We start from the raw sequence: 17,779 nt of genomic DNA on the forward strand, positions 1-17,779 counted from the left end.
AGGTTATTGTCAACGTCAACGGAATAGCCTCTACTTTATTTAATCTCCCAAATACTATAAATATTTGCTATCTTAGTCAATTACCAAATAAAAAAATAGTTTATCCTTAATCAATTGTTTGTTGATTTTTTTTTTTTTTCAATTAATATTGCTTTACAGTAATCAGAGAGATGTGTTAAGTTTGAATATTGTGAATAACACGAATTCAACATCAATTTATTTCTTTAATGCTCACGTGATACGCTATTTTCAAATAAAACATGCACATTTCAAAAAGAATGCGAATATCTAATTTGGATTCATTAATCCTTTTGAAAAATTTGCCTGAATAAATTTTTTACTTTTATAATAAAAGCAATAGTGTATAATAAAATAATCTAAATTACGTTGCATAGTTAAAAGAGTCCGTGACAAAATGGCTTTGACAACTTCAATTATAGGAGGGACACACGGCAGCAGCCGCCGCCGCCACCACCACACAAGTCGTATGAGGTGTCCTCCTCATGACTAATTTGGTATTCTGCGACCAAAACACAAACTACTTAAAGTTGAGGCCTAAATCAAATAACCAATCAATACGATTCTATATGGAGGATCCATATCCAAACCCACGTAAGCACTGATAAAATGTTGCCCATAGTTTTTCGAAAACTTGGCATACGAATTGTTTGGGACTATTTGGAGCTTTATTACGCCACTTAGAGCTAGTTTGGTATTGCTGTATTTTAAAAAAAAACTACTTCTGCTGTGCTGTGAGAATAAGCAGTTGTGAAATAAAGCAGCAGAGTATTTGGTAAACTTTTTTGTAAAAGTGCTTTTGAAAAAAAAAAGCACTTTCATAGTGTTTGGTAAACTTTTATGTAAAACAAATATAAAAAAAAAAGCCAATTTTTCAAAGCTGGGTTTTGCAGCTTCTTGTTTTTGGCTTTTTTTTCACCCAAAACTGTGAAAAAAAAATGAAGCTGAATGTTTACCAAACACAAAAACAGAATCCAGCTTTTTTTTATACCAGCTTTTTTTGGAATCACCTCAGTACCAAACCAGGCCTTAGTACTACAATCTAATGATATTTCTCTTTATTTGGAAGTGAAAGATCTTAAGTTTGAATCTCATGGATGGCGAATTCAATACTAAATTAAATTACTTATTATGTGGCTTAGCAGAACTCTCCCTCTTTCTAGTGTAAAAATATCAATGTACTAAAAAAAAAATTTTAAACTCCGTTACTTTAGGAAAACCCTCCATCCAATAAGCAATCAAATCTAAAATTAGTTTATGGGTTTTACTTTTAAAGAAATTGTAGTGTAATGTGTATGCATGCCATGGATTTAAATTTCGCGAACGTATTCAATTTAACGACATTTAATTTTCGTTTTGTCAAGACCTTGATGTTACTTTCTATTTTGTTGAGAAATTTTAAGTTCAATAAACGATTGTCGCTCATAACTTTCAATTTTGTGAAAATTACAAGTTTTGGTATTTGCTTATTGCATGCAGGCCCATATTACTGTGGCAAAAATCCACCAGGTCATAATCTAGTTGCGCTTCTCCTCCCGTTGGAGGATGTCAATTCAAGAACCGGATCCCCTTCTGATTCTGAGCATGGGCATTAGAGTCAGTTGAGCAGCCCATTTGGATCCTTGAAATTTAATCCAACGGCTACAAATAGAGGACTTCTCTAAAAATTTTAATAACTACAGCCGTTGAATCAATTTCAAAAGCCCAGATGGGCTGCTCAGCAGGCTCTTATCCCCATGCTCAAGAGGGGATCCGGTTCCGTCAATTCAAACCCCACCCCCGCCACCAATTAAGATTGAAGATGTCCTGAATTAACCATAAAACATCGTACCATCGCACAGGCAGCGAGTTTCATGGTTAATTCTAGCATAACTTTTACACCTTCCAGTAAACTAGTTTAGTTATGAGAATGCACACCTTACCATCAAACCGTGTACTTTTTTCTCATTTCTTTCTCTTTTTTTGGGGTTTCCATTTCATCATATCAGAAGAATAAAAGTATAGTTGTACAAACTTGGAGAGAACTTTGTTTCATACCAAATTTATCTGTACAGGACATAAGAGGACGATCGGCGAATAGTTCAACGCGAGCAATACCACTTCCAAAATCCACTTTCTACAAACCCTTGTCAACCCACAGCTAACCACAATCCATAAAAAAATTTGAATTTCCATCTATAATATGTACAATTCCGAGAGTGAGAAGAGAAGTCACCTTTGCTTTGGCAACACGTTTACGTCGTGCATTTCTTATTGATTGTCGGAATAGGCAACACGCAGCTTTGTACTTATAGATCAACCTGCAAAAAGAAAAATACAATGAGATCGTTGCTATCAACTCATCTAAACATATCGTTGAAATTTAAAAGTTATCTTGTGCGATGATGTAGTGTGGCAATAGCTTTGGATTTTAACCTCCATCAGAAAAGGCAAATATGCCTCCAAGCATTTCACCATCTTCCGCGTCTTCGGGTTTCACCTTATCGCAGTGGCTACTGTCGCTGTCAACATCGTCACCTACGACTTCAGTTAGCCCATTGCATCCATTCTTCTCCAGTGCATTACAATGCTCCTCCTGGAAAAACTGTGAAAGATCTATCGGATGCTGCAAAGTGGAAGCCCCCTCTGCCACGATATCGGTACTCGAAGCATGTTGATCAGAGTATAAAACCGAGACCTCCCTGACCCCAATTACTTTAAATGCTGGGCCTTCTTCAGCAGAAACTCTTCCTCCTGAACTCAATTTACTTTCTAACACAGGCAAACAGTTGGTGACACAGCCGTTGACTTGAGAATCGATGTTCTTAAAATGTTCAGATGGAGTACGCCGAATGCTGAAAGATACATGGTTTTCTAACGAAGGCTCAACAATTGTATTGGCTCTTCTTTCTGCGCCATCCAAGGTCTGATACACTGTTGTGCGGGGCTTCTCATTGTTTATTTGATCCAAATCGAGAAAATGCTCAATTCTTCTTGACGAACCTGATATAGATTCAAAATGGTAATTATGTGGAACAATTAGTTAAAATGATCAGAATGGAATATCATCTATAAGAAAGAATTTTATAAGAGGCCCAACATACGGGTTTACTTACCCCCATCTGAGCTTTCAGTGGAGCTAAGTGATGCAGGCTTCGAGTGACATATAACAGTCTCTTCCAAGGTCTTGTCTTCAGCTTGATGAGGTGGCAAAGTATGACTGGGATACGTCCCACCAGCAAGGCTTCTGAATCATACAATGAAGCGAGCATTTAACAAGAATCAGAATGGTTGAAGGACGAAAGACACGAATGAAACACATAACAGTATTGTGCCCTCGGCCTGGTAAGCTCAGGCACCAGCATCTCAAAGGATCAAAGCACTTATATTATTTCGATTATAGAGTCACTACAATGTGTGGGAACTATAGATAAAACGGTCGTCACCTGTCATCCCAGCTTGATTTGATGAAATGGAACTGCTCAAAAACAGGCAACAAATCCTTCTGTCTCATTTCAATTTCATGAACAGGGACCTTTTCAGTTTCGAACTCTCCACCGGTGAAACTATCAGCTCTTGGACAGCCCATCCTGTAAAAACAAATCTAGAACAGAAAAAAAGTAAATTACCACCAAAACAGAGAAAAATATTAACTGGATATGTAACCTTGAAACAAGAACTACCTTAGACTTTTGCCATATTGGTAATCTCAAAGAACTGATTTGCACCTCTGCATTAGAGAGGTACCAGTGGGACCTATCATGGACCTTCCCAGAATAAGTTTCCAGTCTCCTTTCGCCCCCAACAGCACCATTTAAGTCTAGAGATTCCATTCTATGAGTACCATCAGAACCTGATTTGTTCTGGATTATGTCAGCCACCTCTTGTCTATCGGATGTGGTACCAAAACTACTGTCCTCCCTTTCTGGCCAGTCTGACCGCCTACACACGTCCCACCATTGAATAGGTTCAACTTTCAATCTCAGCTCTTCGTCCTGCATATGCATAGACGTGGCTGCCTGGGTACTTAGACCGCTATGACTCTGTTCTACCCCTATCCTTGGCTGAAGTTCATGTTGAACTACATGACCCGACGGAGTATAAACTAATAGATGTTCCAAGGTACTCTTCCTTGAGTTACTGTGCTGAAGACTCTGACATAAAGAATTATGAAAAACTGCAGCAACAGCACCAGAAGGCACAAAGACCTTCCCTGTTGCTGAAGCAGTGGCATTGTTGACTGTGCTAAGCCATCCAAAACTACTGTACTTTATCCTGCTCACCACGGAAAGAGCAACAGGTGGTGGCGGTGGAAAAGATTGTTGATTAATGATGCAAGAAGAAGCAGACCACCAAGGTAGGGTTAAAATTGGGCACAGGGAGGGTTCTTCACCGTGATTGTTAGGAAGCCGAAATCCAGCATCACCACCAAAAGGGGATAAAACAAAAACATGGCAGGTCCCCTTGGACGAAACAATAGCAACCCACTGACTGTAATGACTAAAGCAAATGTCCTGGATCATCTGTCAAATGATAAAAATTTAGAAAAATGCATGGATAGAAAATACAACAAAAATTACAGAAAAGAACTGAATGAACATCTTCAAAACTCCATATATACTAACAGCTGATAATATTCCACGATGCAGTTTGTAAAGATGCACATGAGAAGAGCTCCAATCGAAGTTTTGAACACCTGATCCACTGCGTTTGCATGAAGGCATTATCCGAAAAATATTAATATTATTTCCATATACTGAGGCAGTAACGAGAAGGGTCCCACTAGGATCGAAACACAGTGCAGATATTGGACTAGTATGAGCTTTAAACTGCGATATAACAGCTCGGGTAATAAAATCTTTGACAACAACCTGCAAGGAATTGTTTTAACCAAGTGATGAATAAGAGCTTCTCACTCAAGCTAAAGCTAAAACTTCTGGCCATCAATTTAGGCATAACACAACACTGTCCTAAACATCTGATAATCAACACGTAATAATTTCATATCCCATTTCTTTTTCCTAAATCTTATAGCTCTTATAGGCTAAATTATTAACAGCTCCATTTACGTTTATATTCAACATAGGAAAGGTAAAGAGGGCAGTCTACAAGGATGCGATAGTGCTTTGTGCTCTATGTCAGTATCAATGTTTATCATGGTGAGAAGCTAGCATCCTACAGTCTAAAATCGTTTAACAAGGTCTAATCTAGCAATCCTACTAATGATATATCAAGTACTATCAAGAGCTACTTCAAGAATTAAATGAAGTTAAGGATTGATATAAGAAAAACTTGCGCACATTATCATCCTAAAGCAAACAAGACACCATGTCCAGGATAAAGAACAAAGTGAGAATCAATATGAGAAATAGATTCTTCAATTTCGTAGCTTCCAAGCCTAGACAAGAGATCATTAGTGAGATTTTCATTAACTTAATGAAAAGTTGCTATTCATTCTGAGCAAAGAACTAACCATCCCTGCATTATCCATTTCTGTGCCTGCATGCCTGCTAACTTTCCAGCCTGAATTTGACGATATTGGAGAGTTAGATCCATCAGGGAGCATCTCTTGACAGTATTTATACAAGGTTTTGCATCCCATGTCACCCAGGTTAATTATTCCAGCAGCCAACTGTTTACTAGACTCCACTGCATAACGAGCCACATAACTACCATTGCCAGGGGATGTGGATGGACTAACTCCGGGAGAAGGAGTGAGGTTTTGGGGGCCTAAGCAACTTGTGTTTGACACTAGAGGGCTGTTGGAAGCATAGGCTAACCACCTAGGACCCACAGCCATTGGGCCGTAACCAACATTAAACCCATTTGATCCTTGCCCTGCTAGCTGAGGAACAGGATAGGTAAGAACACTAAATCTGTTTTCGAGGGTGAGTGCGTCAAAGCAGTAAATCTGCAATCAAATGTCAGGAAGGTCAGTAATAAGCATCCAATCTCTTTATACAGAAGGTGTAATTTAAAATTATTCGATCTCATAGTTTAAACTTGTCAAATTCTATTTTATGTCACATGCAACCGAGTGCTTACTTGACTTGCAAGACCCACAGCTACTATCCGAGTACTGCATCTAATCATACACACAGCAGACCGAAACCTCAGAACGTGTACGTAACCTTGGGACCTAAGGGAGTAAAACCGAACAGCTGTAGGAGAGCTGACAGGGTTCCCTGGCCGAGACTCCAAATTACTATCTCTGCCTGTCCCTCCCAAGTGGGTAGTATTCTGAACAATTCCCACACCATTAGTGTCATCTCCAGCAACAACCAGCAGCAAAGGATGCGCGGTTCTGAACCCTTGGTTACCATCAGATGCAGCAGGAAAGGGCTGCATCTGTAAGAACGAAACCGGGCCATCGCGCTTTGAAACTAGTTCACTGAAATTAGAGGCATCTTCCATATCGAAAACTTGAAATCCATTCTGATAACCAAGTAAGAGAACATGCTTGAAGGTAGAGTGACTAAGCTCTAGCCTGTCAAAGCCAGCCCAGGTTACCTGTTTCACCAATGGAAGTTAACTAGTAGTCTAGTATATACACAGTAATCAAATAACGCATCGATCAAAACTCAATAAGAAAAATCACCGTAGTAACCGCCAGATTCAACCCAAAGTTTGCTAATTCACTTATAGCAACATAAACTGACGAGAATATTCACCACTAAAGCAGAAACAAATCACTTTCCAAAATTCAACCAAGAAGCTTTGCCAATTCACTTAAGGCAACATAAACTGAAGAAACGTTCCCAGCTAAAACGGAAACACTCAATTTCGACGAAACTCAACCCGAAGTTTGCTAATTCACATAAGGCAACATAAAACTGAACTAAATATTGTGATTGTTGATAGGAGCATATTTAGGCGACTTACTTAGCTTGTTTTCGTGCATCTATGTTGTTAATTCATAGTTATTTTAGTCATTTATGCTTCTTTTGTGTGTTTTCAGGTTCTAAGGGCTTAGGGAGCAAGAAAGTGCATTTTGAGGCTATTTGGGGCACTTTTGGGCATGGATTGGATAGCTTAATCATGGAGCAAAGAGGATGGACGAAATTGAAACCTTGTATACTCTTTGGGGACATCAAACAAAGGGCCTAGCCCAATCAAACAAATCCTTTGAGCCATGGAAAACCTCTAACCCAATCAAACATATTATGCCATGCAAACCAACCTATTTTAGGCCCATTCTATGTACTTAAACCCTAGCCCTTTAAACTAGCCTTATTATCACTTACATTCACTTATCACTCACCACATATCATTCATTTATCACTTAACATATCATTCATTCATCTCCTTATCATAACCATACACTCATCTACTTATCATAACCATACACCTATCACTTATCACTTATCACAACAACAACCTAGCACATGCACTCCCATTCTTTAACCCAATTCCTTTCCAACATCTCACATGCATTTCCACCTTCCTACTTCATCATTTCATCACATTCTCCCTCTTTAATTCCACATGCATTCACTTCATCATTACACCACCATTCATTCTTTATTCCACATACACTCATCATCACACAACCTAGCTAACCCTACATGCATTATTTATTAACTCTTCATCATGCATAAACATTTTAAATCATAAAAAAAAACCAACCAAAACCGTGCATTACTACCATCACTTTCCAACATTTCTCATTTCATTATTCATTCACTTTGCATTCATTCAAGTCTTCCACATGCACTTATTCTTTCATCATTGCACCACCAATTCAACACATGCATTCACACATCAACAACATCACCCTTGTGCCATGTTTCCCCCTTTGTTCCCACCCATCACATGCATTTCCACCTTGGTCATGCTTTCCCATTTCATTATTCATTCACTTTGCATTCATTCAATTCCACCCCACATGCACCCTTTATTCTTTCATCATTCACAACACAACACAACACCACAAACACCTTAAACAAATAGCCATATACATCTCCACTCCTCCTATAAATACCCTTGCATTCATTCATTCACATATCATCTCATTCACAACACAACACACCACAAACACTTCCTTAGCCTTGAGTTTCTCTCCCTTAGAATCCAAAAACCATCTTCCACTTCCATCACTCCTCACTCTTTTCCACACTTCCATTCCCCCAACCAACTATCCCTTAGTCCTTGTGCCACAATAAAGAGGAAGATAAGAGGGCCTAAACGTTCATACAATTCAAGATTGAGTTGTTGGAATGTTTAGGCGTTTCTTTGATTTCAACGTTTAATTTCAATTCTCTTTGTTTTGTAAGTATGAGGAACTAAACCCCCCTTAGCTAGGGGGTGATTCGAAATATATGTTTATGCTTGCATTATGATTTGAGTACTTCTAATTACGTTTCATAAGTTGTGAATTCAATTTGTTTAACTATTTGATTGATAACCTATTTATGTATGTTTATTAAGAGTCGACGCTTGATTTTCATGCATGAATTTGACGCTAGAATATAAGTGAGTTTCACGTAATAGTTATGAACTTATATTCACAAGTAGTGGAGGTTGCTTATAAACAATCGCGTTAAACAAATTCTTGGCATAAGTTTCATGCAATCATAGTAACGAATGCCTCGTCAACACTTATAGTTTTCATGATGCTTAATGATTCTTGCTTGTATCTCTATTATGCAATTCATGTAGGGAACTTGTGAGGAATGCTTTGGGTTGTCGTATGCAATCATCCAATTCATTAACTTAAGGAAAACTTGACGGTTAATTAAAGCGGACCTAATTAACCCGGGGTGATGAGTTTCATAATTCATTGAAATGCAATTAGAAATCTTTTTATTATGCAAGTGTAACATGTGTGGAGATGAACCCCTTGGCTAGCATCCATTCATTCATTTTCGTCAAATTCGTATTTACAATTTGTTTTCTTTACATTCTATCCATTTTAGTTTAAATTCGTCCAAACCTCAATCCCCCCCATATTTGTTTAGTCTTAGTCTTAATCTATCTTATTTTGTGTTTTTATGTATTTTGAGTCTTTTGGTTTGTTTTGGTGTTTTAAAGTTTAGTTTTGCATTCTTCAAGTTTAGTTTAGTGTTTTAAACTTGTTTTTACGTTTTTGAGTCAAATCCAAGTGATTAACAATCCCTCCTAATCCCCGGTCCAGAACGATCCCTACTTATACTTATACTACAATTGACAAAAAGAGGGTTTAATTTGTGCGCGTATAAAACTCGCATCAAATTTTGGCGCCGTTGCCGGGGATTAGCAAATTTGCTAATCTCTTGGATTGTTTTATTTTCGTTTGTGTGTATATATTTTTAGTTTTATTTTGTTGATTTTATATGCAAGACATGGCACTTGATAGTGCTTCTCTTTTGTCACAGCTTATGGAAGAGTACCAAACGCAAAGAGTTGGTACATTTGATCATCATCAATCAAGGAACGACGTGTTTTCCAATACTTACAATTCGGATTGGAGTGATCATTCAAACTCTATATGGTGGGAACCTCAACATATTCAACAAGAAGGATATTGGCAGCCTTATGAGGAGTTCTATTCAACGTCTATGCATCCACCACAACCTCATATTCAATATGCCCAACCAAACTCAAGTTCGTCAATAGATTATAATCAAAAGCTTAATGAATTACTTTGTTTGGTGCAGGGCTCACAAAACCAAGTCGAGGAGGCTCAACAAAGGGAATATTGGCAACTGTATGATGAGTTCTATACGACACCTATGCAGCCACCACAACCTGCCCAAAGCAATGTAAGTAATTCAAGTGATAATGATACGATTTTTCAATTACTTACTACTTTGACGCAGGAAGTCCAAACTCAAAACAAGAACGAACAAAATCAAGACAAGAAGTTGGGTAAATTGGAGGAGCAAATTGGGCAGATTATGGAGTTCATGAAACAAATTCAAGAGCAAGAAGTGGATAAGGAGCTGCTAATTGAGGAAGAGGAACACACGCAACCTATGGCAAGGGTGGAAACACTTTTGCTGCAGGCACCTATTGCTCCTACGCCATCCAATTCAGGTAAGGTTGTTCCAAAGTTAATTATTTCTAACCCCGTTCCACTGAATGTCCCTATTCCTTGCAGGATCATGCAATCCAAGGAAGAAGAGGGTGAGAAAGGCATCTTCGAATCCTTTCCAAAGAATCAAGAGCAAGATGTGACGGGGGAATTCGTCAAAGAGGACATATTTGAAACCACAACACCCGAAGAAGTTGAATTTGACGACATTGGACAAGTCATAACCATCACATGCAATCTGGCCAAGTCCAATATCCCTGAAACTTTCAAGGGAGTGGTGTTTGTCATTGAGTTCTTGTCGGAGCACACAGGTAAGCCGCCTCCCCGAATTTCAATTTTCTTTTATATTGATATGTTGTTAATGATCCAGGCACCCACTCTAGAATTTAAACCATTACCGGATCATCTCAAGTATCACCCGCCATTCAGAGATAAAGTCCATGTCATGGGTCCTAAATGAGCCTAAGAAGGTTTCGTCCGGCTGCAAGACGTAAAAGAAAGCGCTACTTGGGAGGCAACCCAATACAGTAAATAAAACTTTTGCTTGTTCATTGATTTTTTTCAATAAATTACAATTGTATCTAAACATGGCAGAAAGATGGAGCCTTTACAAAGGTTGTGTACGTGAGGCCCCACTACGTGGCAACACTTTCGGAGCAGGAGGCATCGGAACAGGAGGTCTCGGAGCAGAAGGCATTGGAGCAAGAGGCATCGGAGCGGAAGGCATGGGAGCGGGAGGCACCGAAGATAGATCATTCAAAGCCCCAAACCTTGGTGGAACGCTGGATGACCCAGGAAAGAGGTGCCTCTGGAAGAAAGCTGCAAACCGTTGACGATCATCAAGCTCATCAAGCTTCCTCTTCATGCCTGTTGAATAATTGTTGGCAAGCACGTGCAAACTTCGGTTCTCGTACTTAAGCTGTTTGATCTCCTGCTTAAGACTCTCCACCTCCGCCATCAAGGATTCAACCTGACGGGAGCGAGCAAGAAGGCGTTGGCCCATGTTGGACACAGAGCCAGTGCACTGAACACTCAGAGCCAGGGATTCTTGAACGGCCAACTCATCGGACCGTCCTGAAAGCAGCTGACTGTCTTTGGGAGTGAGGAGGTTCCGAGCCACTATCGTAGCCGTTGTTGGATTCGTCATCACAGAGTCCTCATCTGTAAGAGGGCCATGAGAAGATAAGAAAGACGGGCACCATACCTTACCCTGACGAGGCGCGACCGGATCACTGTTTAGACTCAAATCTAAGCAAATGTTCGATGGGTTGGATGAGCTAGCCATTGTTCAAGAAGTTAAAAGAGAAGGGTTGGATGGAGGAAAATCTCGACGGGCCGAAGATGATTTTTGGGAAGTCTTCAAAGTGTGCAGATAGAGGTGATCTATCACCTCTATTAAAGGATGGGCGACACAATCACCAATTCAGAATTGAAGAAACACCGCTCTTCAAAACCGGAATTTCCGGCGTAAAGATCGCCAGCTTTTCAGACGCAATCCCGGCTTTTCAGAAAGCGTGTGTAACTTTGTCAAAAGCTCCCAGCTTTTCAGAAGACGCGTGGAAGGCGAGAAATCAGCTGCACACTTTAGCCGACAAACGTGGGTGACAACGCCGAAAGCTCCCGGCTTTCCAGAAAGCGAGTGCAACTTTGTCAAAAGCTCCCAGCTTTTCAGAAGACGCGTGGAGGTAATTTCCACATCCGCATTGCCACTTGCCATTACAATTCTTATATACATCAACATTCATGGCAAGGCATACACCCAGAAGCGCATGACTTTCCTTCTCCGCCGAAAAATGTAAGCTGCAACCAACCCTCTCAAACATGCTCAGTTTTCTTCTTCTCTTGAGAACACACTTTCAACCATGGATGTATCCCCCAAAGAAGATACCAAAGGCCCGGAGAACAAAGGAGGCAAGAGGAAACGGTGGATCGAAGCATGTCGATTCATTCGCTGCCTCTTCGAAAGCAAAGGTATCTCATATCATCAAGGGCAAAAGCAAAGGTATCTCATATCATGCTATTTCCCTGTCTTTTCCTTTGTCCTTGATATTACTTGCATGGCAAAGTGAAAGAAGCAATCAGCCGGCACTTGGAGTCTATCTGGACTCTATTCCCTGGTTGCTTACCTAGCTTTGCTGAGCTATCCTCTAACCCTCTTCAATACGAATTGGAGAGATTGAACAAAGAAACAGATAAGAGGAGGAAGCTCAGACCTTCGGGGGAGACCAAAGGAAGCCTACTGCCCAGTTCAAGAGTAGCACAAAGGAAAATCAACGATAGGAGCAGCGCAGTTCAAGAGTAAGCCTGTGGAATCACAAAGATTCAAGCCTCACTGCAATCACCAAGGAGAAGATGGAACGAAAACTCCATAACCAGATTTGCATCCTTAAACTCTTCTCTTTGTTAGATACATTCTGCTATGTTTAGTATGTTTAATTGCTGTTTATATGTTTGCTTGTGTTTAGTGTGGTTTTAAGCTTAAAACATTGAGGACAATGTTTGATTTAAGTGTGGGGGAGTTACTAAAGTGTTTTGATGCAAATTCGTAGGGTTTTATCCACCATAACTTCAAATGTTGTTTCTTGCTGTTTTTAAGTGTGTTTAGTGTGTTTTGACTTAAAAATTCGAAAATCACATAAAATTTTGAAAAAACAAGTTTTGAAAAGCCTAAAAAAAGTGTTTTGAGTCGTTTTTGTGTCGTAGGTCACCTTCCAACACAATGATAAGGATTTGGTTTCTAATTGCATGACTGTTAAAAAGAGTTATAAACATGGAGAAAAGTTTGATTTACTCTTGGTATATGCTTGGTTATGGTTATAATGTATGACTTCACATGCAATCATAGAAGAAAAATTAGTTTTTGTAACATGCCTGAAGGAAGGAACTCAAACAAACGCTACAACCCTGAGAGACTTGAGCCTATAACGCTTTTTTGAGAGTATAATCAAGTGATTTCTTGTTTTCTAAAGTCGTTGCATGATCTCATTATTCTTTGCTTGGTTACTACTTAGAAGGCGTTTCATCATATAGTTCCAAATGCTAGAACTCATGCCCATTTCATTCAAAGCATGTTATTGATTTGCATAACACATATTCAAGATGAAGTTGTGTAGTGACCACCATCAAAGCCAAATAGCCATGTGCCCTTCATTCATTTTATGTTTAAGTTAACCTCGTTGAGCCTTGTTAAGCCTTTATTCCTTGTTAACCCACTTTATCCTCACCTAACCTAGAATATGACTGTCCTTACCCTTGTTCTTGAAGCATAGTAAGCAATGAATTCCTTTTGATTAAGGTATTGCAGAAAATAAGTGTGGGGGAAAGAGTGTTTATGTAAGTTGATGTGCCATAGGCACGGCCAAAAAGAAAGAAAAAAAAAGAAAAGAAAAAAGAGTTGAAAAGTATTGTTGGTTGAAGTAAGGGCCCAAAACAATAAATTAGGCCCTAAGAGTTGTTGAATCTCCCCCTTATGTCTAAAAGTTGATTTCTGCATGCCAAGTGAATTCTAAGCCTTAATTTCATTACTTTGCTTGCTATTGTTTAAAGAACTTTTGTTTATCCCTACCTTTCCTTGTGAGCAATATCCCAAGCCCCGTTACAACCCTTGACTTCTATCTTGAGTGTTGTGCATTTCAATTGTGGAGTTTGAATTTGGTATGAGCATATGGTGTCACTGGTTCTCGCGTCTAAGTAGTAGCATTCCATTCATGAGATCATATCTAAACATGCTTATTAACTCCAGAAATTGCGATACATATATGTGAGTGTTCGTTTTCATGTTTACATCAATCTTCTCACATATGACTAGATTAGGGTGTGTAGTTAGAAATTCTGAGTGAAAATCGAGTGCATATCTTGTAAGGAATTGAGCAAATTCTCTAAGGCATGTTACTACATTCAAAACATGGTTTTAAATGCTTAATTGTGAACTAGTATATGGTGACTATGATTAAGAATGTACTTAAGTGTGAAGATGACTAAAATCTGTGAGAATGATGATTTTTAACATGTCATGTGCATTGGAAATCCCTAAGACGGTTGTTGGAAGGTTTAGGTTGTGTTTTACGTGTTTAGTGTTGTTTTGTTTATTTGTTTTTATTTCTGTTTTGCTCGAGGACTAGCAAAAGTTAAGTGTGGGGGAGTTTGATAGGAGCATATTTAGGCGACTTACTTAGCTTGTTTTCGTGCATCTATGTTGTTAATTCATAGTTATTTTAGTCATTTATGCTTCTTTTGTGTGTTTTCAGGTTCTAAGGGCTTAGGGAGCAAGAAAGTGCATTTTGAGGCTATTTGGGGCACTTTTGGGCATGGATTGGATAGCTTAATCATGGAGCAAAGAGGATGGACGAAATTGAAACCTTGTATACTCTTTGGGGACATCAAACAAAGGGCCTAGCCCAATCAAACAAATCCTTTGAGCCATGGAAAACCTCTAACCCAATCAAACATATTATGCCATGCAAACCAACCTATTTTAGGCCCATTCTATGTACTTAAACCCTAGCCCTTTAAACTAGCCTTATTATCACTTACATTCACTTATCACTCACCACATATCATTCATTTATCACTTAACATATCATTCATTCATCTCCTTATCATAACCATACACTCATCTACTTATCATAACCATACACCTATCACTTATCACTTATCACAACAACAACCTAGCACATGCACTCCCATTCTTTAACCCAATTCCTTTCCAACATCTCACATGCATTTCCACCTTCCTACTTCATCATTTCATCACATTCTCCCTCTTTAATTCCACATGCATTCACTTCATCATTACACCACCATTCATTCTTTATTCCACATACACTCATCATCACACAACCTAGCTAACCCTACATGCATTATTTATTAACTCTTCATCATGCATAAACATTTTAAATCATAAAAAAAAACCAACCAAAACCGTGCATTACTACCATCACTTTCCAACATTTCTCATTTCATTATTCATTCACTTTGCATTCATTCAAGTCTTCCACATGCACTTATTCTTTCATCATTGCACCACCAATTCAACACATGCATTCACACATCAACAACATCACCCTTGTGCCATGTTTCCCCCTTTGTTCCCACCCATCACATGCATTTCCACCTTGGTCATGCTTTCCCATTTCATTATTCATTCACTTTGCATTCATTCAATTCCACCCCACATGCACCCTTTATTCTTTCATCATTCACAACACAACACAACACCACAAACACCTTAAACAAATAGCCATATACATCTCCACTCCTCCTATAAATACCCTTGCATTCATTCATTCACATATCATCTCATTCACAACACAACACACCACAAACACTTCCTTAGCCTTGAGTTTCTCTCCCTTAGAATCCAAAAACCATCTTCCACTTCCATCACTCCTCACTCTTTTCCACACTTCCATTCCCCCAACCAACTATCCCTTAGTCCTTGTGCCACAATAAAGAGGAAGATAAGAGGGCCTAAACGTTCATACAATTCAAGATTGAGTTGTTGGAATGTTTAGGCGTTTCTTTGATTTCAACGTTTAATTTCAATTCTCTTTGTTTTGTAAGTATGAGGAACTAAACCCCCCTTAGCTAGGGGGTGATTCGAAATATATGTTTATGCTTGCATTATGATTTGAGTACTTCTAATTACGTTTCATAAGTTGTGAATTCAATTTGTTTAACTATTTGATTGATAACCTATTTATGTATGTTTATTAAGAGTCGACGCTTGATTTTCATGCATGAATTTGACGCTAGAATATAAGTGAGTTTCACGTAATAGTTATGAACTTATATTCACAAGTAGTGGAGGTTGCTTATAAACAATCGCGTTAAACAAATTCTTGGCATAAGTTTCATGCAATCATAGTAACGAATGCCTCGTCAACACTTATAGTTTTCATGATGCTTAATGATTCTTGCTTGTATCTCTATTATGCAATTCATGTAGGGAACTTGTGAGGAATGCTTTGGGTTGTCGTATGCAATCATCCAATTCATTAACTTAAGGAAAACTTGACGGTTAATTAAAGCGGACCTAATTAACCCGGGGTGATGAGTTTCATAATTCATTGAAATGCAATTAGAAATCTTTTTATTATGCAAGTGTAACATGTGTGGAGATGAACCCCTTGGCTAGCATCCATTCATTCATTTTCGTCAAATTCGTATTTACAATTTGTTTTCTTTACATTCTATCCATTTTAGTTTAAATTCGTCCAAACCTCAATCCCCCCCATATTTGTTTAGTCTTAGTCTTAATCTATCTTATTTTGTGTTTTTATGTATTTTGAGTCTTTTGGTTTGTTTTGGTGTTTTAAAGTTTAGTTTTGCATTCTTCAAGTTTAGTTTAGTGTTTTAAACTTGTTTTTACGTTTTTGAGTCAAATCCAAGTGATTAACAATCCCTCCTAATCCCCGGTCCAGAACGATCCCTACTTATACTTATACTACAATTGACAAAAAGAGGGTTTAATTTGTGCGCGTATAAAACTCGCATCAATTGTTTTGTATACATGTAAGTATTGTAGCCAAATCCATTCGCCGCCAAAACAAAAAACAAATCATTTTCCAAAAATTCAAGCTCATTAAATACTTCGGAGCCAAACAAACACGAATCCAGCGATTCGACCTCCGCAACGCTGCCACTGACTATAACCTCCTTCCCGCCCTAAAATTTCATGAATAATCACTACTTCAACAAACAATACGGAAAGTAAAATAACAACAATAATCTCCAGAATAATTACGACATGAATAATCACTACTTCAGAAGCTAAAATAGGAAATAAAATTCAATTAAAAATAAGCAAAATTAGGAAATTGTTTTTACACCTGATCCTTCTGGTCCTCGGAAGCAGAAATCGAAGCAGCTACAGAGGCACCGGCAGAGCGAACAGTAGAAGCGACGGTGCTCGCATTCGTCGACACAGTTTTAAGGCACGACGAAATAATCCTAAGCGAGTTCGGCAACAAGCCATTGTTCTTCCCCTTACTCTTCTTCATCCTCCACCGCCACCGCCTTCACCTAGCACTTTGTATCTTCCTTCAGCCTCCACCTCCGATGAGCATCTCCGATCGCTGGCGATCGGATTATATAGCATCCGCTAATTACAGTTGATGATTATGATTAGGAAGATCTTTGACTTCAACTGCAACAACAACAAGGCTCCTCAACAAGGCGTGTGGTCTCGTCGTGCTTCGCTAAGTTCTCTCTCTATATATATATAGATATAATTATATATATAGGATCAGACACTCCTTTTTTTTATTTCTTTTTTTTTTTTCTCTTGCGCTTTCAGTTTTCTATTTCTTTTTCATTCTCATCATCATATCTTTCTCTTGTTTCTCTCTCTTCTGCGGGCGCTGGGTGTTTGGTTTTGGTGTTGGTGGTTATGTCTCGCTTCTACAACGGAAATGAAATACAATAAACAGACATGATTTAAGGATTTTTAGGATCTTCATAAAGAGATTCCGGAGATGATTCTTATTCTCAAGTAACAGTCTATGTGAGTCAGTAAAAGTAATTTTTCACTGTGTAAATTTTGGTTATTTCTTGTTTGAATTTGGTTATTGATTAAGAGTTAAAAGCTTTTTGTTAGATAGTTATCAATTAAGAGTTAAACACGTTTTGTAAGATAGTTGGGCATAGGCCTAGCAAACTGATTGTGTTTATTATGTTCGTGTCGTTTTCGTGTAACATCTGTTATCTTAAAGAATCGTATCGTGTTACACCCGTTATCTTAACGGGTCCTTAACAGGTCGGGTCATTTGG

At 38.6% G+C, this 17,779-nt stretch overlaps 1 protein-coding gene across 1 annotated transcript; it reads right to left on the minus strand.

Moving 5' to 3' along the window:
• Positions 1 to 1,936: 1,936 nt before the first annotated feature.
• Positions 1,937 to 17,385, minus strand: LOC125478011 (autophagy-related protein 18g-like). Its single transcript, XM_048585636.1, has 9 exons — positions 16,840 to 17,385; positions 6,043 to 6,507; positions 5,471 to 5,908; positions 4,623 to 4,868; positions 3,681 to 4,520; positions 3,444 to 3,601; positions 3,114 to 3,244; positions 2,434 to 3,000; positions 1,937 to 2,318 (listed from the first exon to the last, which is right to left on the minus strand). The coding sequence occupies exons 1-9, from the start codon at positions 17,008 to 17,010 to the stop codon at positions 2,314 to 2,316; spliced, it is 3,021 nt and encodes a 1,006-aa protein (XP_048441593.1). The 5' UTR covers positions 17,011 to 17,385; the 3' UTR covers positions 1,937 to 2,313.
• Between the last annotated feature and the right edge of the window lie 394 nt (positions 17,386 to 17,779).

Source organism: the organism of the source record quoted next, unplaced genomic scaffold, assembly GCF_019419815.1.
Source record: "Pyrus x bretschneideri cultivar Hongxiangsu unplaced genomic scaffold, Pyrus_bretschneideri_v1 Contig23, whole genome shotgun sequence".
NCBI classification, from domain to species: domain Eukaryota; kingdom Viridiplantae; phylum Streptophyta; class Magnoliopsida; order Rosales; family Rosaceae; genus Pyrus; species Pyrus x bretschneideri.

Excerpts from the sequence above, each read along its gene's own strand:
- LOC125478011 (XM_048585636.1), bottom strand. The coding sequence starts at position 17,010 with ATGAAGAAGAGTAAGGGGAAGAACAATGGCTTGTTGCCGAACTCGCTT. Across the intron at positions 5,909-6,042 it reads CTGTGGGTCTTGCAAGTCAA|ATTTACTGCTTTGACGCACT; the intron begins GTAAGCACTCGG and ends ATTTGATTGCAG. Across the intron at positions 4,869-5,470 it reads AAATGGATAATGCAGGGATG|GTTGTTGTCAAAGATTTTAT; the intron begins GTTAGTTCTTTG and ends AATTCCTTGCAG.